The sequence below is a fragment of the Solenopsis invicta genome, chromosome 6, assembly GCF_016802725.1.
Source record: "Solenopsis invicta isolate M01_SB chromosome 6, UNIL_Sinv_3.0, whole genome shotgun sequence".
Lineage (NCBI taxonomy): Eukaryota > Metazoa > Arthropoda > Insecta > Hymenoptera > Formicidae > Solenopsis > Solenopsis invicta.
The window spans coordinates 2014870-2039817 of NC_052669.1; the positions used below are offsets into that span (position 1 = coordinate 2014870).

The 24948-nt window shown below is 31.9% G+C and overlaps 3 protein-coding genes and 1 non-coding gene across 4 annotated transcripts in view; 2 read left to right on the top strand and 2 right to left on the bottom strand.

Annotated features, from left to right (window-relative positions):
* Window position 1: 1 nt before the first annotated feature.
* LOC105205257 (thiamin pyrophosphokinase 1) lies at window positions 2-16362 on the top strand. Its single transcript, XM_039450627.1, has 9 exons — window positions 2-561; window positions 655-747; window positions 2156-2184; window positions 2242-2256; window positions 6690-6807; window positions 7511-7773; window positions 8325-8429; window positions 8513-8675; window positions 8797-16362. Exons 1-9 carry the CDS (start codon window positions 90-92, stop codon window positions 8937-8939), a joined length of 1401 nt encoding a protein of 466 aa, XP_039306561.1. The 5' UTR covers window positions 2-89; the 3' UTR covers window positions 8940-16362.
* On the bottom strand, window positions 1644-5027 carry LOC105205255 (UPF0565 protein C2orf69 homolog). The gene is made up of 6 exons (XM_011174587.3): window positions 4701-5027; window positions 4459-4626; window positions 3765-3892; window positions 2837-2999; window positions 2538-2775; window positions 1644-2454 (listed from the first exon to the last, which is right to left on the bottom strand). Exons 2-6 carry the CDS (start codon window positions 4582-4584, stop codon window positions 2252-2254), a joined length of 858 nt encoding a protein of 285 aa, XP_011172889.1. The 5' UTR covers window positions 4585-4626; window positions 4701-5027; the 3' UTR covers window positions 1644-2251.
* LOC105205256 (V-type proton ATPase 116 kDa subunit a1) overlaps window positions 10455-24948 on the top strand; it is a 38518-nt gene continuing 24024 nt past the window's right edge. The window contains exon 1 of the mRNA XM_011174589.3: window positions 10455-10585. The gene's annotated coding sequence lies outside the window, so the exon portion shown is untranslated. The remainder of the gene's footprint in view (window positions 10586-24948) is intronic.
* On the bottom strand, window positions 19358-19481 carry LOC113003034. The gene has a single exon (XR_003268236.1). It is a non-coding gene; the product is annotated as a U4atac minor spliceosomal RNA (small nuclear RNA).

Here is a 24948-nt window from a genome sequence, read left to right on the forward strand (position 1 = left end):
CGCGGTGCTGTGTCGACGCACCGGACGTCGCCTCGAGGAGAGATCCGGCCCGCGAACGTGTGCAACGGTAACGATCAGCTGTGGTAGACATGAAGACCGAGGTGTCCTGGAAGCGACGGCTTCTGCGAAAGAAGTTGAAATATATGCTGGTGTGCGTCTTCGTAGTCGCCGTGATATTTGTGTTTCATCAGCTGTTTTACCTGAAGGAGTTGAATCGGGACACCATGGGCAAGTTGATCGCCGGCTCGGTGCAGGATCCCCACCGCGTGGTTGTTGGCAATCGAGCCGACAAGCGGAATCAGCCGTTCTTTTCCAAGCTCATACGCGACAAGTACGGTCAAACGGTGTCGTTGCACGGCACACGAGACCAGGACATGTTCAAATACATGCCCAATGTCAATGGGAAATTCGTATGTTTTACCTCGAAAAAGGAGATTGATTTTGCAAAGATCAACGACGATTATTGCGATTGTCCAGAGGAGGGTAGTGACGAACCAGGTACCAACGCCTGCAATAATGGTTTCTTCTATTGTGAGACATATTCATTAAGAAAGCTACCAGGTATTGTAATCAAATCTCATTGTGATATATAAAATTTGCAATGTTAAAAGCTATGTGACGGATATAATCTGTGAAACTTGTATAAATTTGCAGCAAGAATAGCATCATTTAAAGTCAATGATGGATATTGTGACTGTTGTGATGGTTCTGATGAATGGGCTGAAACTAAAATATTGAATAAGCTCAGTGGTAAGTTTAATTTGCATAATTAAATTTAAAAATATATATATAGTATATATAAAGTAATTTTTATTATACTAATTTAGGCTTGCTATCTAATGTATTTACTACCTATTTAGGAAAAACTCTTCAAGAATCCAAATGCCCAAACAAGTGTTAATGAAAAAAATGAGCTATATAATTCAGATCGAAAGAAAAAACGCATCTTGTCTGAATTTTATACATCAGAACAAAAATGACAGCAACCAGATATAAATGATAGATAAATGCTTGAAATATTCTTGTCATTTTTTAGATTCTCGTGAAAGTATATTCACTTATTCATACATAAAGGTTTGTAAAGTTAAAATAATTGTGTAATACTGTAAGAGAAATTGATAATGAAGGCTTTTAGAGTTAAGAAGTTATTAAACTTAATGAATATGTTATCTGATATGTTATCAGGTTAGTTATTTAACTAAGGAAATATTTTTTTCCTTAGTTTCAACTAAGTATGTTACAAATAATAAAAATATACTATTTATTATTTTTCTTTTATTTAAATGAATGATTTATTAATATATCTAGAAATAATTATGAATAAGAAGAATCAGATACAAAAAAGAATATTTGAGTGAGTATAGATAATTTAAGATTTTAAACTAGAGCATAATGCAATTCATTTGCGAAAAATACCTCAAAGAATAATGTAATAAGAACTTAGCCTTATATGGAGAAAGAGAGAGAGAGAGAGTCTTTTTATAGATCATCTTATAATATTAATTGTATTAGCTAGATTATATATTTTTTTTACATATAAATATTTCTTATTATATATATGTAATCTTTTTCCTTTTCTGTTTTATAATTACGAAGATGGTACTGGTGATTATAAAAATAAGAGGAAAAAATATGAAACAAGATTTGTATAAAAAAAAAGTGAGAATCACAACTTTATTATATTTCTTCACATTGTTAAATAAAATAAACATAGTTTTTACTAATATTAACCAGTAATTGTTCATAACGATATAAGTACACACACACACACACACACACACACACACACACACACACACACACACACACACATATAGTAACAAAATATAAAAAATTGTACTTAATAATATATGTAAACATATTATACACTTTACATTTAACAAATTTTTATTATTTATGACTAGATTAAGACTATATTATTAAACAGTAATCATCATATTATGTATATATTAATCATATATATTATAAATATAATCATATTTATAATGGTATATGTATATTACATTTTGTGAAAATATTCTATAAAATAGATTTTGTAAAATAGATTCTATTTACTATAAACTTTTATTATAAACGAAATAATTCACAGCACAGAAACATTAACTGTCAACAAGACAATTTTCATATAGCTTTGTATTTTATTTTGATTATGAAGTGAAGAAGTTGCAATCTAAGTATTATTTTGTTAATTTTACGATTCAACTAAAGAGGAACTTAATTAACAAATTTCAAGGCGTAGAGCACAATAATTTTACTGCATGTTATTTCTGATGACTGTAAGAACATTAAAATGCGACGATAGACATCGTGCTTGGTTAGCAAAATGTAAAGTTCGTTGTACAGGTACTCCCAACTTTTGTAAAGTAACATAGAAACTGTTTTCTTCCCTTTGAATGTGAGGCCGATATTTATCTTGCACTTGATACGGCGTAACGTGTATGTGAGCACTTATTCCTAAAGAAGATATTTAATCACCTCCCTCATCAAAATAATATATTGAAAGATCGATACTTTAAAATATTTCTAGATCATCTCACCTAATTTAGCAAAGGAATGAAGTATATTCTGATCTGTAATCCACGTATTTTTGGGACCATTGTGCCCACCATCTAGCCACCACATATCTTTGATGAGTTTGATAAAATTATTCATATCAGGATCCTCATTCGGGTTTTCATCATAATAATGAAACTCATAAAGAAATTGATTTAAAACCGAACATCCCTTACTGAAGCCCATTAGACTTAAATTTGTACTTTCAATTGTATCAATATCCTGTAAAAATATTATTTTATAAAATTTTTTATGAACTATGATTTGTTTCTCTGATGCATACTTTTTCCAGTTTTAATTCTTTAAGATATTCCAAGCAACACACGAGAAGTTCTCTTAAATTTTTCAAAGCATAATACATTGGAGAAAATGTGGGAGTACCATATTCATTTCCTGATACAAAATTATCAAAGCAATTGAATACTGCGTTTTTAGTTATTGCCACCCTGAAACAAAATCATTGCATTACTAATTTCAATAATTCAATATAAACTAACAGTCAAAAAAATTACATAAATTTTCTAAATCTTTATTATACTCTCTACTCTCTTGATTCTTTGTGATCACTTAGGGTTCATTACACTCGAAAAATTTGAGGCTCTGATGCATTTAAATTTTTTGTTTATATACTATTTCATAGTTATAGTGATAATTTAAACAAGAATTAGTAAAATAATCTGTATTAAAAAATTAGTAAAATAGTTCTGTATTAAATAAATACTCTTTAATAAAATAATTTCTTTTTTTTTTGTACTTGTAAATACTTGTAAAGGAATATCTTTTTCAAAATGTGAACTATTGCACTATTTTTTTCTCAAAGTATTCTATTTGTAGAGCCATTAATTTAAAAAAAATTAAAAAGTTATGATTTTTTAATAAAAAAATTTCAAAGATTTAATAAAAAAAATTTTATTTTTACGTTTTTTCTTTAATTATTGCAATTAAAATCTTTACAAAACTTATCATTAAAATCTTTACCACTATATGTCTATATTTTACAATGTTTAAATTATGTTCAGTAATTTTTCTGACTTCAAAGAATGAAAACTGTAAATACGGTAACACTAATTAAATGTATTAAAGGTTATGGTCATTTGCCCCTGTATGATTACAAAAGGTTTATTACTCTGAAGTACAAGAAATTATTTATCTCTTGTTAGACTAGAAACATTGAACTATTTCTAATATTTAATGTTGTGATAATATTTTACCTGGATGGACGAATAGCAAATATATGATGTCTAGGAAACTGTTCAGAAAGCATAGCTACTGTATTTTCTAAACTCCATTTCATATATTCCTTGCTGTCCAAATGCCTCTCCATTCTTTCTTCAATGTCCTGCAATAAATGGTTTGTACACAAGATTTAACACAAATGATTCAAGTCATTTCTATTTTTTAACTAAGTGCATTATAATTTATTATAACATTTAAGGAGCAGGCTTACAAAATATGTTTTGTCTAAAATTTATAAATTTTTGAAAAATGAAAAAGAAAACCACAATAAAATTACATATTTTACAGAAAATAATATGATAATCAATAGGAAGTGAAATGTTAAAAAGAATGGTGCTTGTGTAAAAAATTAATTTTCAAATTTTCCATAAAATTGTCCAAAATACAATTTTGGATAAAATCTATTTTGAAAATTTACTCCTCATTTATGTACAATTTTTTTTTTAAATAAACAACCATATTCAAATAAACAAATACTATCATAAGATGTTAGAATATTATAAAAGTTATTAAGAAATTATTTTATACTTGTAAAAATAATGAAAATGAACACAGTGAAGTGTTGTGACCTAACACTGTATGTATGTGTGTATAGAGAAGGTACTGAAAACAACATAAAGAATTACTTGTATAGAGAGTTAATTATTCGTTTATTGATTCTATACATACTTGAACGTCACCGCCAAAAAATATAAGAAAATCGCGCGTTGACGATTTTGGCTGTCTATAAACCACATCGTTGTACCGGCTCAGAACACCCAGTAGGTATCTCCAGATCGAAGTTTTCGAATCCATCTCCGTAAGAGAAATCAGAATAGGCTCGATATTTTCGCGAAGCTAGAATGTAGTGTTTATTAGTATGATAACTGGAGCAAATCGCGAAAGTGTCATTGTAAGTCAATCACACGAACAATTGCACCAAATTGCGTAAAAACCGTGGTAACTACAGAACTGCGAAGCTGAACGTTATTCCTTCTGTCTATAGATTCTTCTGATTTTAACGTCGCAGTACCACAGTTTAAACTGCGAAATTTTTTTAGGTTCCAATGATTAATGAATATTCAGATTCCTTCAATTCGCACTAGAAGTTTTACAACACACGAGCTGCGAGGGCTGTTTTGGTCTGTTTGTTTGGTTACGTTTTCCTGTATTTTTGTATTTCAAGGTTTGTTTGCATTGCATGCTCCAACATACTCCTACGCACTCCAATACGGTTATAATGAAGCGCGTTGGAGTAAATAGGAGAAGGAGATAGGAAAATATTAGATCATGCGACACGAACAAACCTTAAAGGCTATTTTACATGAAATGCATAACAGAGCCTAATCATAATGTAAAATTGATGGACCAATGACCATCCAGGACAAAGTCACCATATTAATTTACGTAAGATTTTCATTGGTCCAGCCATCTTATGTTGCTATAATGTATTTTATGTGGAATGGACTTTAAGCGCGATAAGGTAAATGTCCTAATAATCAGACCAATCAGATACGTGATGCAGAGAGAGATTGAAAGATTACGATGTCAAATGATGTAATTATATAACTAATTAACATATAAAATATCAAATTTTATTATTGACTTATAAAAATATGAAAACTTTTTAAATTACTCCGAAAATAATAAAAACGGCATTGAAATCATCTGATTCAATATTTGGACAATTTGGACGCTTGTCTTTAAATGTTTTAAATATTTCTTCTTACTGTTTCAATGTATTGTTTATAAAATCAATACAAAAAGTATTATCTTCATAAATATTATACATAATGTTTCTTAACAAATTTTAAGATTATCAAAACTCCTCGTCTAGTTGTATAACAATTTTTTTTACAATATTTGAAATATCTTATAAAAAATATCTTAAAGTATTTAAAGATTACAATTAATTTTTAATATTATAAAAAAACACATTTAAGATTAATAATAATAAATGATCGAGTTTAGGGATATGTTGGTCACTGGGACATTTATCTTACATCAGCTGATTTCAGTTCGGAGGCAGTTCGCGGTGCGCGATGGGTGCGATCACGACGTTCGCGAAAATATCGGTGATCTCGGCGCAATTACTAAAACGACCTCTTTTCGCGATGGTCAATCTAAAAGTGACCTTTTCGAGACCTTGTGGACAGCTGACCTTGCGCAACTGCGAAATATCCCCGGCAGCGGTAAGTATCGACGAGATAAGCGGAGCGAAATACAAGTGTCCGTTATCATGCCGCGTATAACGAGCAGAGAGCAACCTGAACGGCGTAGTAATGAGGCATGAAGTTGGTCACATATTTCCAGTGCATGTACGAGTTAGTGCGAGTCACACCGTGACTGACCGTGAGTATGCGTTCGAATTCAACAGCGTATGTTTCTTTATCCATGATGTATCTTTAACTCACGCGATATGTATATAAAATCGAACGGTCAACGCGTAAAGCTTAATTTATGAAACCCGTAACCGTTAACTTAAGCTGGAATCGGTAAAGTTCAACACTGAGGTTTCAATACTTTTTTTTTCAGCAAGTCTCAATGAACGAAAGCATTTTGAAATCTCATATTGTTGGACTTCACTGGTTCCGGCATAAGTTAACGGTTATGACTTGCATAGATCTGGCTTAAAGATCCGAGAATAAGTGGAGAATAAATTTGCCCCGTCCCCCTTTTCTGCATCATGCTTTTGACACGATTCTTCTCACGAAACGAAATACGATTGTCGCGGTGTAGAAAAGCCGCGTCCGACGCCGCGTTACGTAAACTCGCGCCACCGGATTTCCCGTGTTTTAACCTTGAGCCTTCTGTCGACACTCGATGTTTTTTAGTGATGAGACACCGGGAACACGTCGCATCGGATCGTACGATGCAGCAGGACCCGGCGCCCGGTCGCCACGACGCCCGGTCGCCACGAGATCACGTGGAAGCCGCTCGACGCAATTCAGGATGGCGCGCGCTGCGAATACGCGGTGATCGTGCTGAATCGCCCCATATACTGGAAGCGCGACATGCTGCTCCCATTCTGGCAGAAAGGTTGTACTTTGATTGAAAATGCATAAGGTAACTGTCCCAATTACTGCCGTTTTCATCAATTTTAGTATTAAATTAAAATGTATGAGAGAGTTACGTATTAAAAATATTTTAATATTAAAAATTAAAACTATACATATAAGTGAATGGGTGACAGTATCAAAAACACGAGCAGTAAGTAGGTAGGCAATATTATGTATGTGAGGAAAGTAATATTTAGGATATTAATGATAATATGCCCAATATCTTATATTTATATATATTTTTTTTTCATTAAAAAGAGCTTTAGGTATTAAAAACGTTTTAGTGATAAAGGCTGATATTTATAATCGAATCTTGAGTAATCGCTTAAGATCCTAATACAGCCTTGTCATTGGTTGATGACATCTCAAGACAATACTTGAAACAATCTTAAAAATAAGAATCGAAAGATATCTTAAATCTTTATTTCTTTTATTACATTGAAATGATCAATTAGTTTTCGAGCTTATTGTTTTTGTTTTGTGTACATCAAAGTTTTTTCTTGAATAATGATGAAAAAAACGTTTATTATACTTAAAACCTACAAAATAAACATTAATTGTCAATATGTGCTTAAAGTAGTAGTAATTGGGACAATTATCTCTTGATTTTTTTTGGCAATTGATGAAAAACAGTAAATTCAATAATTTACATTGCTAATTCATGTATTTCTTTTTACAAGCAGCTCGAATCACTGTTACTGTGGACGGTGGTACGCAAAGGTGGCTGAACTATCTTGAGGAGCATGGAATAGATGCATTGAACGGCGAGTACAAACAATATGTACCGAATCTCATCACAGGAGATATGGATAGTTGTACACCATTCGTGATCGAAAAATTGGGGAGTATAGGATCCACGATCATCGAGACGCCCGATCAAAATCACACGGATTTTACCAAAGCTCTACTGCAAGTTGCACACTATGCCAAGACGTATAAAATAAATGTAATTCTTTATAATCTTAAGGAGGTTCTCCAGTTTTGTCAAGAACTTGATCAAATTTTGAAATCAAGTTATGATTAGGAAGCTATAGTAGAAAAATCAAAATGCTATAAAATTTATATAAAAATTACACAGAATATTCTAATTAAAACTTATATTACAATTTCAAACTAATTAATTGTATAGTTTTGATATGATATCAAATGATATCTTACTGTATCTGGCCCTAACCTTATTTCAGGAGGATTAAATATGACATCATATTAGTGAAAACGTGGCAACAACTTACTACTATATTTAAATCATTATTATAAACAATTTTAAAAAATTTTTTTTACATTAATGTTTATTAATATAATAAAAAAAATATCTTTAAATAACATTGCTTTTATTATTTAAATTTTATTCATTATTTGCTACTTTGAAGATACCAATGCTTGTAAAAGATATATATGGAAGAAAAGTTATGACTTCTCTCTACTTTTTTAAGCTGGAGAACCTTAATTGTCTACCTTTAAAATCAATATATATGAAACAAATGATATTTTTGGCAGTTAGGTGAAATATACGTACTTGCAGAAACATCCGGCAGGTTTGATCATATCATCGGTAATGTCAATACCTTATACAAAAGTGACAAGCTTGTGGGAAATATACAGGTGGAGTTTCTATTTAGTAGACAGACTCGCGATTGCATTATATATCTCTACATTATATATTCTGATCAAAATCATTCTTACAGGTGATACAAGTTGCAAGTAACTCTCTGACGTGGATATTAAAACCTGGTTTGCACAGTATACATATCCCGGAGATTCTGGTGCGTCAGAAATCTTGGTGTGGTTTGTTACCGTTTGGTTATCCTGTTAATTGTATATCAACGACTGGCTTGAAATGGAATTTAAGTATGTTTTACATTTCTCATCAATTTTAAATTGAAATGGACAAATCGTTATTTTATCACAATATTTAAAATATTATAATAATTTTTCTGATTCTATTTGTTTTTTTTTTCTTATGCTCCAGATAACACGACTATGCAGTTTGGTGGTTTGATAAGTACTTCAAATACATATGAAGATTGTGAGGTAACTGTGAATACGGATACGTCGGTAATTTGGACTATGGGTATAGATTCTCTTAAAGAAAATGATGATGAAACATCGTAACATTCTACCATTATTCTACTAAAAGATAATGATATAGATGTGTGATGCAAATTATCAGATATGGTTTAGGTTAAACGTGCTAAATATTAGCTCTGTTTAAAGTATTTGAGATATTTTTTCAAACAGTACTAGTAAACTAGATCTGCATAAAATTAAAGACAATTTGGAATTGTTTTAATAATTAATAATAGTTTTAATAATTTTAATAATAGTTTTAATAATTTTGAATCATATTTTACTGAAATTGGTACAATTGATACTATTGTGGTATCTCTATCTATAACAATATAATAATGGAATGAATCATTATTATTTACTGCACATTTTGTTCAAAAAATAGTTTCCCATTTAGTGTAAAAAAAATCCAAACATATAGAATTCTGTGGAATGTTACAGAATTTTATTTAATATCAGCTATGAATTTTTTTTCATTGTTTTAGGAATGGAACAAAATGTTTTCATTGATTAATGCTGTTGCTTAGCGATAACAGATATTACGTTATCATTAAAATTGAAAATAATTGCAAATGTGTGTTAGTCGTAAAGTTGCTGCAAAACGTAATGAAACAAACCCTGCAGTAACTATATTATTATATACTTATATGCATTCCAAAGGAAATTAGTTAAAAAGAGCACAAATAATGTTACGTTCCTATTTTATTTGCGTGTATAAAACCAAAGCCATGATAAAGTCATGACATTTTTAACACATATTGTATGGATGGAAGTTTATTGATCCTGAAACAAATACTACACAATTTCATAATCTTTTAAAACTTTTAACTTTTTAATCAATCCTTTTTATAAACTAAGGATTGAGATCGAATTCGCGGCTTGCTGCCTACGAGTCGACTGCTACATACAGGAAGCTTACACAGAGTCACGTGACATGACATTTTAATAACTATTACAGTAATGTACAATTTTGAATTTTAAATTAGAATTCTTTTATATAGTGAACCGACTAAAATATGTTCGCTTCTTTATGCGTTTATTCTTAGAATGTACATCAGATTTCTGATCTTTAATCTATTCATTATTGATTTATCTCCTAGTCAAATACAATATTTATGCAGGCAACACAAAAATCTGAGATATCGTTAATACAAAAGAGATACTATTTTTTTAAGCATCTTAGAATTTTGTGTTATCTGTATTACGAAATATTTCTTACGTTGCAGACGATTTGTATTTTAATGGACCTGTACATAATTAGCGCATGATGTAAGAATATGTCTCGTTAAATCTTCCTCGAGTGTTTGTAGACAACGCATAACGCAGGTATTTACTTGGCACGGCGAGAGTGTCGAGTCGAAATAGTATCCCAGGCGGTACCTGCCGCTTTATAGCCGCCCGCACTTGCGTCTATAGTGCCCGACTGTTCGTATAATAGCAGGTCGCTACCGCCGCTATCGGGGCTAGAATCGGAGCGTGTACTTCGGCGATCAGCTGTCGCGAATGTTTACATTCGTCGGCCGAGTGCCGAGCTTGTGGTGGGGTCGCGGCCACCGTCCAGTTTCTTTCAGCCCGTCGTGTCGCGCGGTTCACGTAATCCGACGAGTGCTTTTTATCGTGCCTTATCGTCGCGCTGTCGCGCGGTATCGAGCAAATGCCAGCGCGCACCTTTCTGTGCTTTCCAGAATCGGGTAAGCTTGCGAGTCGCAGAGGAGAGGGAGAGGGACACGTGGCAAAATATCACGAAAATATTTGTCCAACGAGTATTATACAGCAAGTAAAAGTACTGTAAATTAGTATCTCTGTCAATACGCTGGTTAAAGGGGGTACGTTTACAGCAGCAAGATTTAATGACGATTGTTATGCCATCATGATAGTAATATCTTTATATTGAAATTTATATTAATTGACCGCATAGTTGTGCGAGAAATATCCAATCCACGTAATTTATAATTTTTGAATTATTGTAACCAATAGGTAATCCGAACATTTTCTTACATTTAAACAAAAAAGATCCAAAGCTAATATGTGCCTAAAATAAAATAAAAATAAAAAAAACAGTTTTTACTTACAACTCTTTCTCGGCTATTTGTAAACTCGAAGAAATAAATATTTAGCAATTTTTACCTATATTTTTAAATTACATTAAATATTTACATTTTTTCTTGAAACGGATCTTCATGTGGGATTGGACGTTTCTTGCATAACTATAGCCAATCAATATTGTTGTGCCAATATAATGTTTTTTGTTGTTACATCGTTTGATAATATTATAGTACATTTGTACCGTTTGTATATTAACTTTGTATACGTATATATCCGTCCTTAAACGAGTTTGCTCCGAAGGATATGAACGATCGGATGCAATGCACAGTATCCCAGTGTTTAAATAAACAGATTGTTATCGCAAATGGTAGTTGACATTGTTAAATTGTATCGCTGTTGTTATTGAAAATTAAAATCGTTGATCAAAACTCAGTAAATCACGAAATTGAAGAAAGATATGTTCTACGCAAAATACGAAACTTTTGGAGCAACTCGCAGCAATCTATTTTTATTGCTCATCTTCATTTAATGTTGACAGCTACGGCGCATTCTCCGAATATTCTTGCACCTACGATCGAAATACACTGTTTTCTCTTTTTATTATAGATTTGTGATGTTGAAGATTTTTATAAACAGCGAGTGTTTATGTTACGAATTTTTTCACATTCAATTATTTGATTCTAAACAAATCTACCTATTGTACTTAAAATAATGCTAACAATAACAATAATATTTGTACGAATTTCCAAGAGGACATTAACATCTTTTACACGAGGTAACAGGCGATCGAAATACAAGCTTCCAAAACAATCGAGTGATGGAAATCCGAGCGGTGCTTGAAAATCGCACAGAAGCTTCTCTCAGATCTTGTACATACGTACGTTCTCAAACTTCACACAATCGACAATCAACTACTCCATTAACCGCTCAGATTTCCACTCCCGTGAGACGCGGAGCGCGCGTTTCGACGGAACTCGAGAGCCTCGCTCGCTAGACGCACCTCGGACACGGACAAATAGTCGAGCTTGGCTCCGGGTGCTTGCGACTCGAGCCACCGAAATGGTGTCAGACACCGAGTGTAAATAACCTTATGAACGTAAGAATAGACGTACGAGACGAATTGGGGTTTATGTATCTTCTTGCACCGGAGAAGACTCACGGCAGTCGCGCGACGGGATTCCGATTTCAAACGTGTCACCGCGTGCTTGCTTCTTGATAGCCCTTTTTGGTTCTCAAATAATAATAAAGCGCGATAATTTTTTATCTCTCTTTGTTTAAAAATAAAACGATATCGAGTTCGAAAAACAAAAGTTCAATTTCAAATTTCGACAGTTTCGATTTTATAGGCCATAAAGCTTGCCTAGCTGTAAACTGTTACACGCTACCGTGCCAAAGGCTTGCTGCTGAATCTCGCGCAAACACGGGTCTTAACTTGTGCAATGTACAGCAGCCCCCGCCGCTGATCTTATTTTCGCATTCAGCTGCGATGGCGTTAATCTTTATACGCTTGTCTACGGACTTCGTCTGATCTCGCATGAGCCAAGTCAAATAATTGGCGTGACGCCTTTGATTACTCAGAGGCGCGTCTAGTCGAGCCTCGGAATGAAACCCGAGTTTAGGACTTATGGGTGCGAGAAAACTGAAGCTTGGCACTTTTCCAGCGGTCAATATGAAATTTTCATCAGATCATAAATGACGTTGATTTGCTCACTGTCTGTTCTTGCGTCCCACGTTTAATTCGTTAGGCTGAGTTTCGCGTTGCTATTCGAAGAACGACGAATTAAAGGAACAAGGAGAGCAATAATCATGATCTTTTCAAAATATTACAGTGAAAACACCGTGTTTTATTTCAATTTTATGAGTTACTGAATTTTTAGAAGCAAGTGAAACCAGAATTTCTATGTCAATTAATGATTTTAACTTTTGGTGACAAGACAATATCTCATAAAAGCGCTACAATATTATTAATATTAAATAAAATATTCCTGAAATATTTAATATTAATAGAAGATAGTTATGTGTCCATTCCTGGTACATGTTATTTAATTAAAGAAAGATGAACCAAAGGGAAGTAAGAGCGCAATATTCATACTTTTATCAAAATATTACAGAGAACCGCGTGTTTCTTTTCAATTTTGTGATTTACTGAATTTTCAGAAACAACACACAAATTTTTATGTCAATGACTTTAACTTTTAATGACAATACGATAGTAGCACAATTTATTGTGTTATTTAATTAAAGAACGAATTAAAAAGACGAATTAAAGGGATATGAAACCGAAACAATTATGCTTTTATCAAAATTTTATAGTGAAAACTCATGTTTTTTTTAATTCTGTAATTTACTGAATTTTCAAAAGCAGAAGACACGAATTTTCACAATTTTTAATCCATTTAATGCTTTTAAATTTTCAAGAATATTTGTAACAATAGTGATATGATGATAATACAATTTAACGGTGTCAACTGCAAACGTTATTTGCGATAATAACCTCTTATTGAAACATTGATATAATTGGATATAATGCATTGTAAGTATAGTTTGTTTAATAATAAGAGCGTGAGCGGCATATCTTTTGTGTGGAAAACGTTAAACGGAAAATTCCGGTGGAAGAGCAAATAGCGAGACTCTACGAGTTTTAAATAAAAGTTCGTTTTTATGGACAAAAGACATTCAATAAGTGCTCAAAACTGTTTCTCTACACACACTCGAAAGAACTAAAGTTTCTTGGAAAAAAATATGGAAGTTGAAACAGAATTGATTCGATGGATTCATTTCATATATAGTTATAAAATTTTATTTTTTTTTTTTATGAATCAATAGTTTATTTTATATGCCATAAATTTATCAAATATTATTATTTTTAAAGGAGAACTTGATTGGAAGTGTCAGTAATTTTATCAAAAGCAACTTCATGTTTAAATTGAAAATGTTCATTGACCTATTAACAAAATCAGATTGATGTATTTAAATAAAATTGCAACAGAACACGTACTCGGTCCATCTGTTTACATGAAAAGATGAGACAGAATAGCAGATATTAAATAAATAAGATAATCATACATACACTTACGAAACTAATTGTTTTTACACGATATGAAAGTTTATTTTATGTTACAAATTAAAATACTTTTGAAAAAAATTTGTTGCCAATGGTTTTCACTTCCAATCGAGTTTTTCTTAAAAAGTTATATTTGATGAATTTGTAACATAAAATAAACCAACCTAGGTCCGAACAATTTCGTGACAAATATCCGAACAGTTTCGTGATACACATAGATATCTTTATTTCAACAATACTATAATTTAGTGGAAAACGTGCATCGGAAGTACTAAGGAATGGTGGCGAGTGAACGACTAATGCTCATTTTTTCATCAATCCCAGCGAGAAATGATAATAGAATTGATGTCGAAATTATTCGACTGATATTTTGATATTGATTCGAATTCGATTCGATAGATCATTCCTCGCTAGGATGTAGATTAACTTTAATCTTGATTTAATTTATTCTTTATCTTTTTCTAGTTTTAAGAATTAAAAAAGGATAAACAGTAAGTTAAACCGAGATCAAAAAGTTAAGCTACATTTGTGTAATGAACATTACTAATGCAAAGAACCGTAATACCAATTTAGTGATATATATCTATATTTTTCTCTATTATTGTAATAAATAGTTTCAAAGTTATGCCGGTCACGCTCTTATTAAATAGGCCGTATCGTATCTTCTCGGTCAACTTCGAAGAATAATTGCTCGTGGGTGTTACTCGTGGATAACACCCGTATTTTCCGGCGTAGAGAGTCCGAGAAGCGGGATAATTTCGTGTACCGAGTATACGTAAAAAGCCACATATATCTCGTATAAATAGCGTCGGGATATACGGGGTGACGTAGGGATCAGCGAACAACGAACGTTCGTTCTACGGCCGGTTGGCGAAGTATCGCACAAATAACACAAATATACGAGAGCATTATACCTGAGAGTACGTATCTGCACGTGAAGTCTACCCGCGATATCGTAACCGTAACCGCGGCGGTCGTTGAAAAACTCTCATCTTTACTACGACTGCACTGCCAAGTCATGTCGCTTTATGCACGAGTCCGGATATAAATAAAGCAGCCGGTATCGATTTTCTGCGTGTCGAAGGGTGACAGAAGGGTCGCGGAAATTGTGATCAATATTGATTACATAGTCAATCGCCTTGGCACACATGCCATTACTTATCAGTTAACGACTATGACAACCGAAATTACGATTTACCCGAAGGAGACGGAGGATCTCGTGGGGAAGAGGAAAGGTGTAATTTGAAATCTAATATTAATTTGGAATCGATTTTGCCATAAAAGAACATCGCGGGTAATGTTCTTAGTTAAAAAGTAATTTTTGGAAATTTTAGAAAAAAACAAACGATTCTTTTTCTGTTTTTCTCTTTGCTATGTTTTTTCGGTTTCTTTTCTTGTAAGATGATGTCAATTTTATTGTCCTTTACTCTAATCGCCCTCTGTCAATGGTTTTAAGACTTCTCTCACATGTAAGAGTTCTAATAAGTAACTTATCCATAAAGTCTGCTGTCTTTATCACGGTCGTGTTTTTTTTTTCTATATTTTTCAGAAAAGATGAAAAAAATACCGAGTTTTTCCCTCAATGTTACTTTCTTGGAAAATAAAAATAAAAAAAACCCGGTAAAATATAGTTTTTTCTTGATATTTTTTTTTTAATTAAGAACATTAATTGAAAAAAATTATTTAATTTACTACTCAGTATTAAATACCTTTACTACTCCCAAATTATACAGGTAAATCCATTAAAGTGTCCACAGGAAATTAAAAAAAGAATAACTGTCTATTTTGAAGCTTTAGTTCTGGAAAAGTTCTCGATTTCCAATCGTTCGTAACTCAAAGACTATCGGTTCGCTGGTATTTTTGTCGTGGGGACGACTCCAAATTGATCAAAGAATCCGTGGATTACAGCTCTCTCTGTCTCTTCGACAGGTCTGGGATACCCTGCATTACGCTGTTTTCTGCACGCTTGTGAGGTGAGGTAATCGAACGAGCCATAGACTGTCTCGCTGTATATATACATAATTCTGTCGGTCGAGAGTAAAAGTTCGATGCCCCTGTTGACGGTTTGTACCCTATCTAGTTTAGCTTTAGCTTCATCCTTCTTTGGCGCGATTTATTCGCTTCGTCTCGACACGTGCTCGAACTCGAACATCGTAATTAACGAGGAAAGATTCAGAGACAAAATTTATCTCTCCACTATATTCTGTTTTTTGTTTCTTTATTTCTGCTTCTTTCGCAGAAAACAATTTAACCGCTATCTCTGTAGGCGAAAAAAAGAAGCAGTTTATCTAAATTTGTATGTCTGACGTTAATAAGACAGTTTAATAAAAAATAAACTCCTTTTTTCGAACACCAAAATGATATTAGTTATTTTCTATAATTTTTTAACTACGAATCTGATTTCCGAATTGCTCCATCACGTAATACAATAATTTTGAGAAATTTCCAATTAAAATTGCAAAAAAGAATTATTTTCATATGCTTTATCATATAATAATTATGAGAGGTGACGTGCTGGAGAAGTTTATTGCAATTAAAATTAAGTGTGTTGTTAAGATTTTTAGTTTTCAAAGAAATTTTTATGTGTCAGTTATTGTTAATAAGATATTTATAGTTATGGGATATATACATAAAAAATCTTTATATATATATATATAATTTTTTGCAAAAATTTAAATATGATTTAATTTTGATTGATTATACTAATTCCATTATTTTAAATTCGTCAATTTTAGCATTAAATTTGTATTTAGTATCATGAAAGAATTTTATACATATATTTCTGCAAAAATCAAACATTTTTTAAATTTTGACTTCCGTTTTAAGTATATTTTGAATTTTTTTTTGTAATCTCAATTAAATTGCGCGAATGATAAATATAATGAATATGTACCACAATAAATAGGACATAATAGAAACACGAATGGATAGTAAAAGGACAATTAAATGCTCCTTCTTGTAGCTTTTTAAAGCATCTCTTGTTATTATTACATAGCTCAGTTCCATTTATAAAATAATGGTATTTTATTTACAGTAGAATAACTTGTTCAAGAACTGCACTGTTTTATCTCAAGGTCGGTGCTTCGAAGAAGTCGTTAGGAGATTCCTGTGTATGCGTACGCGTGCGCTTGTGCATTTTGCACCTAAGCTATTATGTACACGGCGAACGTAAGGTTTATTTAAAATTGTGAATCGTTTGGCTCACGCTATCGCGAAGCACGCTTGATAATTCTATCTATATAGAAATGAAAATTCTCATAATCTTCAAGTTTAAATTGTAAAACGCGACGCGCCGTTTATAATCAATTCCTTCCATTAATATTATCCGAATAGAAACTATTATTTTTTAATTAATTGAAATTGATGTCAGATTTTAGTTTCTTGCTTTGTGTTTCGACTTTCCTTGGATAATCTTTTAATTTCCACTGAGATATTGAATTACGAAATTTGAAGATAATAAAATATTGTCGCCGTATACGTAGAGAGAAGATATTTTTAATATTTCATTATTCAAGAACGTCTGAACTTTAACGTTTTTATTGGGAGATCTCGTTCGAATTTAGTCAAAGAATTTGAAACATTTTTTTTTCATTTATTTTATAGGATGACTTGCGAAGTGCCATGAAGGGAAGACGCCGCAGCATCCTTCGTGGTTTTGCCGGGCAGATGATCCGTAGTGCTTATTAAGGTCACTCAGTGACTGATTGGTGCCCAAGGTTCCTACTGCTTAGACATTTTAAACGTGTACTCAGTCCTTCGCCAATCGCTACGTGGTTGCTTAATTTGGTACGCGGCTCGGATTGATATGCGTCGAGCGATGTGTCCGCACGCGAAAGGCCGTGGTTATCCGGTGGTTAACTAAGCAGTCTCTTATTCTGAAGAAAGGTCTGCTGACCGATGATAAACCATTGTTGTTCAGCAGTTTGAACTAAAAAAAAGAAACCGCGATTACGACTGTAAATTCCGCGCGAACGAATTTTACGGCGGCGTTTTATTTATTGTCACGCGAGATAAGTTCTATTCTAAAATCGTTGGGTGTTGTTTTAATTACAGATATCTTGGATTCCTTTTAGTTATATATCGAATTAAATTCTTCTTTGAAAACGAGATAAACAGGTTTTTTTAACTTTAATTAACGATCGAAAATAAATAGTGGGACGAAATAGGTAGAACCGACCCGAAATTAAACGTTTTTCAAAGTGTTTATCTTACTGCTTTGTTGCTGTTATTGCGACAGGAATTGTGTCTCTGTTTAAACTCTTAATATATCGGTCGTTTAATTTAATTTTACATATTTATGCAGAATTTTACAGAATTTTACAGAATTATTAATTTTACAGAATTATTTATAAAATTTAAATACAAGGCACAACATAAATTAAACTTTTTAATCTCTGTAAACATTTTTTTAATTTTTTTGCCTGAGATCACGTTAATAAGATTTTTTTAATTATATAAAGTGACACTGAATTCGAGCGTAAAAACACCATTATTCATTTTATTAAGCTGTGCATATTGTACGTATTAGCACCGTGAAAACTTCAAACAAACAGACTAGTCTTTAGTGGCCCGCATTCAAATTCCTACAGTAGTGCAGCTCTCCATCTGTTATGCAATGCATATAAAATACTATTGCGTAGTGCCAATACTAATTTGTTGAAACCATTTGACAAACATTTGACCTTTAATTGCTATTAACTATGTATTTTTATGGACCGCAATATATGTCAATTGATTTACGTCAATTATGATTGACAACATTGTATGAAATCTATGCTGACAATCATGAATAATTAAATTGTTGCACTCTTTTGCTGTATTTAGAGTTAAATTTTTTTAAGAAAGCTTTTAATAAGGTATATTTAAGCAAATCTCAAGAAAATATTTTTCATATATAATTATCTATATATATATAATTTTTTATTATATATTATTATGTATACTATATATACATAATATATTTTTATATATTTTATTTTATATGGACATTTAATATAAAATTATACATGAAAAAATTTTTCCGGGATGTTATATAACGCTCAAATTAATATGGTGGTAAAATAAGGCAATAATTCTGTTTCTGTTTGTTCGTTCTGGATCTAGTTTTGATCTTGTGACACGTTTCGAATTAAAGAAGAATTCTTTTATAAACGAGTCGACTAATTTCTTAGTGTGTGTGTGTGTGTGTGTATGAATAAGAGTGCGTGAGTGAACCGTATCGCGGGCCTATCTTTGGCGGACGCGTTAATATTATATTGATTAGTAATATATTCGATTGATATATAAATGAAATAAATATATTAGAATTTTTTATTTGATGTGTTGTAAAGAAGCCTCTTTTAAAGTAAAGAGGCCTTTCAAAAATTGCATCTCGTATGTAAATACGGATGCGGGGTAAAAATCTTAATTCGGGTTTCAGCAACAGCACTCTCACTAAACGATCATTGAGCACTTTGCTCCCCAAAGACAAGGACGAGCTATGCTCGTTCCTCTTGGCCTTATATTCGCCAACTGTGATATTCTATTCACGAGAAAATAAGCCGTTTCTTGGTATTGCCATCTCTCGGAGGATACATCAACTAGGAGTCGACGAGACATATACAGGGTGGTCTAAAAATACTCATCACTTTGCTTATACATTTTTAAACATATATATATATAAAACAAATATACGTATTTATATGGGAATTTTTTTTTATTTTTGTTTCTAAAACGCATAATTTAAATTAAAAGAGATTATAATTTTACTATTATAATCCTACTATCATTAATTCTTAAGATTGACACAATTAAATGTTTAAAATGACGCAGAAAGTCATTTCAATTCTTCAGAAATTTTTCCACTCGTCAAAATTAGAGAGAAGTCATATATACTTCTCTCATATATATTTCTCTGACTACGATATGCAAATCTTGTATTTCAATGACAGGAATCTATAATTATTATTTATGTAACTATTTAAATGCACACTTATTAAATTCAATATTTTCCTATTATTACTAAAAACCATTATAGCCGGAATGTATGTAACTATTGTTTGAAGTCTATATTTATTCAGAATAACAACTGGACTGGCTTCAATCATCAAGCACTAATTTAGGCATTGTAGAGTTTAATACGACTGTCCTAGTTGAGGATCTGTCCATACGGGATGTTATGCGACGCAATGCGATGCGGCATTACTAATATGCTTTTAATTTGCCATCATTACTAATTTAATAAACGGGCGAGATAATGAGGAAAAATACTTATTCGGTATACGGTTTCTGTTATATCTTTGACATTTGACGATAGCTCGATGACTTCTTTCATAAACTTTTTTACACTGTATTCAGAATTTTTTCAAAGTGTTACGTAGTTTTATGTTAACGTGTACATTGGAATGGTCCGTTTATAGGAACTTTATTAATTTATGAAATAAATTTAAAAAAATTTTGAAAAAAGAGAATTTGCGAATATAATTGATAATATAAAGAAAAATGAAGAAACGTAAAGTCTTGAAAATATATTTGTTCTTTCTTTTTTATTTTGAAATTCCTAATTGAGTAATAAAGTAGACTACATTTTTATGCGATTTCTGACAAAATTGATAAGCAATTCTTTTTTGCATATTAACTATCCGTCATATTCACACAATCATAACTGGAATTCATAGATTATCACTATATTGAACCATCGTACGAGATAAGATTATCTATTATTTTTATAATTATTAAATATTTTGTATTGCGATGTGCAATTCGCTTTTGCAATGATTGATTATTTCCGTTTCATTATCAGAGATAACGAATAGTCACGCGCAACTTTAACTCGTTGACAGACAACATTATTTTCTTAGAAAGGATTTATTGTTAATCACATGATTTCGTAATTCGTAAATAATCTTCAATATTATAATACTTTGTATATACGTTGTTTTTATGTACACAACCTTTTCTGTACACAACTAGATCAAAATCGCATTTGATTTTTAATTACTTTTGTAAGCATAAAAAAATACTTCAGTGACTCTTACATATAATTTAACATACCTAAAAAATGTTTGTATGGTTATTTAACAAATAAGTTGTGTATAAATATAACTAATTATTACTGACGAAATTAGACAAATGCACATTATCATATAAAAATGCACGCATATGAAACAAAAGTGACACTTAAACAATATTTTAACACTTTAAAGTTGACATTCCAAATTACAAAAAATCTAAATGTCGAGTATTCAAAATATTTTGTGTATTTACAGTAAAATGTTTTATAAAAAATAATTATAAAAGTATTATACTGAAAATCACGTTAAAAGCTAATATACGTACATCGGCTTCTGTTCGGTCCTTTAAAGATAAAGAATTTTAACTTTTTTAAATAAGTTAATTTTTTTATTTCTCTCTCTCTCTCTCTCTCTCTCTCTCTCTCTCTCTCTCTCTCATGCAATTTTTAACATATATAACTAAAATAATTTTATGAGCAATTAACTTTAATTTAGTTAAAAATATATGAATTTACTCAATTTTATTTATAACATTTAGCGCAAATGTGACAGAAATTTTCGCAAAACTTGTAGCTCAAAATTGTAGTTTAAATTTTAATTTTTTTTAATAGTTTGCAAAGTTCCTTAGATATAAACGAGCATTAATTGAAAATAAAAAAAAATAAATAAAAATTTATAGGGTTAAAACAAGCATTCATTCTACATACGATAAGGCGTGACTCAAGACAGTTTTTCAAAACCTCCTAAATAATGGACGTGTACGAATTGAGATCTGCAACGCACTAGGTCTATTTTTTAGACGTCAAACTTTTCTTAAGGTCATTCTACATAAGACGTAGAACGCAGGTCGCAGGTCAACCATATAAAAGCATAAAATAGTACCATTAACGCTTCTGACTGACTGTCGCGCCCGCATTTGTAAATGCATTGAGGCCTGCACTCTGCGCCTTATGTAGAATGACTATTCAGGAGAGGAAAGAAATCGTTATTTGGCCAGATGTTCATGAGATTTTTCGAAAAAATCCATGCGGCGGATTACAGTGGGATTGCAAGTAAAATGTGTTAAAAATTAAACATAATTTTTTGGGTACTTTTCATGTATCAGTGAAAAATGATAATGGACTCGATATTGATTAGATGTCGAAACCGTCAATCTGATACCGTTTCGATGTCGATTCGATAGTTCGTTTTTTACTGAGTACATAAAAAAGGAAATCAATCGTATAATAGATAATAATTTCAATCTTGAATTTTTCAACAAATAAAAACAGTGCTGAGCAAAAGTCTATATATATTTAATCATACAGAATATTTGTGTATTTTAATTGCAATGTTTAATGGGTTAATAGCCGCCTGATGGCAAACGACAATGGTCTGATCGATTTACTTCGCGAAAGAGCGAAAAGCTGTTGGAACTGTGAATCACGTGAATCTAATCTACGCACATGACATCACGCGTGCTCTCCTCGGGAGAATCGCGCGCGCGCGCGGGCATATATGTAATGTAATAATGCTTCAATTTCATCGTTTCGCATAATGAAAGATATCACTGGAGATACAATTTGCGTAATAGTTGACCGTTAGATCGGAGGCCGCTCCGCGACAACCTAGAAACGGGAGGATAAATTCCGACCTTCCGAGACATCGCGATTTTATCGCGACTGTCTGGCACAGCAAATTCTTCGATGATTTGTTGAAAAATAACGCTTATTTTTCGACACTGGTAATACTGCCGAAGTATCGATAAAGGGTATGAAATTTCAAGTCTTCATAGAATTTATAATCAGTACTGAATTCGCACGCATTAGAAAAGCCTGGTTGCTGTTTGTAACAAGATTTTTCGCGGCTCATTATGTAAGATGTTTAGGTGTCCTTAGTGTATAGATTTTTCTGAGAAATAGAGATAATTGTTTAGTTTTTAATTATTAAAGAATTAAAATAATTAAGATTAAAAAAAATTAAAATAATTAAGATTAATTAAAAGAATTAAAATAATTAAAGAAATTAAATTAATTAAAAAAATGGGACCAGGGAATTGCGTCCAGTGACGCAGAAATGAATAATTTATCACAATCAGTGAACTTTTATTGGTAAATTTTTTAGTGCAAAGGTATCCCGACGAATGTTACACGGAAAAAACAATTTTACTGCAGCATTAAAAAATTTAGATACAGATCAAAAAATAATTTTATGTTGAGCTGTTAAAATAATTATATAGAACGCTCGAGCACGATAATGTTGCTGCAAATAGTTTTGACATTCCAGTAATCAAGTTAAATAACTTATACATTTTTTTAAATGGCACAGCACAATTATTTTTAGATCTGTATTTCAGCAAAATTATTCTTTCCGTGTATTTTGTTATACAATTACGTCTATTGCCGAGCATCGATATTTCCGAGTTGTCTTGCGTAACGATGAACAATTGCAAAGCGATGATTTTTTTCGAGAAACAAAGTTCGCGAAGTCCTTCGCTAGACAAGGATTGAATTATATATTTATTATCGAGTCGTACGAGAGACAGGTAGGTACGTTATCTCTCCGAGATAACGAACATTTATTCAAAGTATGCCATACAAAGGTAGCCCGCAGCTTATTATCATTCGCCTTATCTGAGTGCAATCTCTTCAAGAAGGGACGTCAGCAGCGCGAAATCCGTAATCGAGAAGTCTGCAAATGTTCTCTTTATTCCGTTGTTGCGATAAAATTTACAGTTCGATTTCGCGTTTAAAACCGATGCGAAGCGAGCCAAAACACAGATATTGGCGCTGTAAACAATCTCCCCACGGTGAGACAATAACTTTTTACGGAACGCTGAGCTTGAAGATGAGCGCATTCAGCGAAATGTTCTGTGAAGAAATAATTATTTCGACGGGAAGTCGTTTGCGAAATCATTTGCGTTCTACTTGTATTCGCATTGCGTCTCGCCGTTGTTTTGCTGATCGTACTTTATTTTCTCAATTGGAATTATCTAATTCTAACTTCACGTTTTAACGAACTTATCTTCCTTTCGCGGCTTGAATATTTGACGTATTTTATTCCGTGCTTTGCGCCGGATACGCACGTAAAATGTAGCGGAAGAAAAATTCATTGTTTTGCAGATAATGCGCAGGTGACGAACATAATCGTGGTTTATCGCGTAATTCACGAGCCACGATTATGATTTATCGAACGTCAGCAACTCACTGCATCGCGCGCAATTACGCGCAACTAATATTGACTTTTCATTGCTGCGTTATGCTTTTTCCTTATCTCTTGTACACGCAATCCGGAATTACGTACACCTTTTAATTTATAACGGCGTTTGAAACAGCCGTCTAAAAAAAAACATCAAAATATTGAACGCTTCTTTTTTGAACGGATGTGCGGTCAAAGTTCAACGAGATGCAGATTAAAGGATAAAATTAGTGTACGAAACGAAGATAAAAATTGTCTAACGTATCTCGAAAAGATCATGGGCATTACATACATATAACAGGATTGGATAAAATAATATATACTTTTAATTAAATTAAATTAAAGTTAATGGTTTATAAATGTATATATAAAAAAGCATCAAACAAATTTAATATTTTATTTGTAAATTAAGTTATATTAATTACAAAGAAATATTGCTTCTTATGTAGGAATGTACATCCTTTATTAAAATCTTTTTTTTTACATAGATAAATTTTCAACTTAGAAAAAGTTAATAAATTAAAGTTTGTGTGTTTCAAAAATAACTAACTAAAGTTAAAAACTAAATTTTTTTAAATTAACTGAGTTAAGTTAAAAGTTATTAACTTTTTAACTTTATTATTTAACTTTTTAATTAGTTATTACTCAACACTGCAATGCGTAATCATTATCGGTCTTATTCCTGCGTCTCTTCCTCTTTTTTACTTTCGTCGCATTCATTGGATCACCGTAACTTTCAGCGAAACCGATTCCGCGTGACAGTAAGGTCAAGAGT

Coding starts and splice junctions, on each gene's coding strand:
- LOC105205257 (XM_039450627.1), top strand. CDS start 90: ATGAAGACCGAGGTGTCCTGGAAGCGACGGCTTCTGCGAAAGAAGTTG. Junction 8,430..8,512: donor AGCTTGTGGGAAATATACAG/GTGGAGTTTCTA, acceptor TCATTCTTACAG/GTGATACAAGTTGCAAGTAA. Junction 8,676..8,796: donor TGGCTTGAAATGGAATTTAA/GTATGTTTTACA, acceptor CTTATGCTCCAG/ATAACACGACTATGCAGTTT.
- LOC105205255 (XM_011174587.3), bottom strand. CDS start 4,584: ATGGATTCGAAAACTTCGATCTGGAGATACCTACTGGGTGTTCTGAGC. Junction 3,893..4,458: donor TTTTTGGCGGTGACGTTCAA/GTATGTATAGAA, acceptor CATTTATTGCAG/GACATTGAAGAAAGAATGGA. Junction 3,000..3,764: donor TTTGCTATTCGTCCATCCAG/GTAAAATATTAT, acceptor ATTTTGTTTCAG/GGTGGCAATAACTAAAAACG.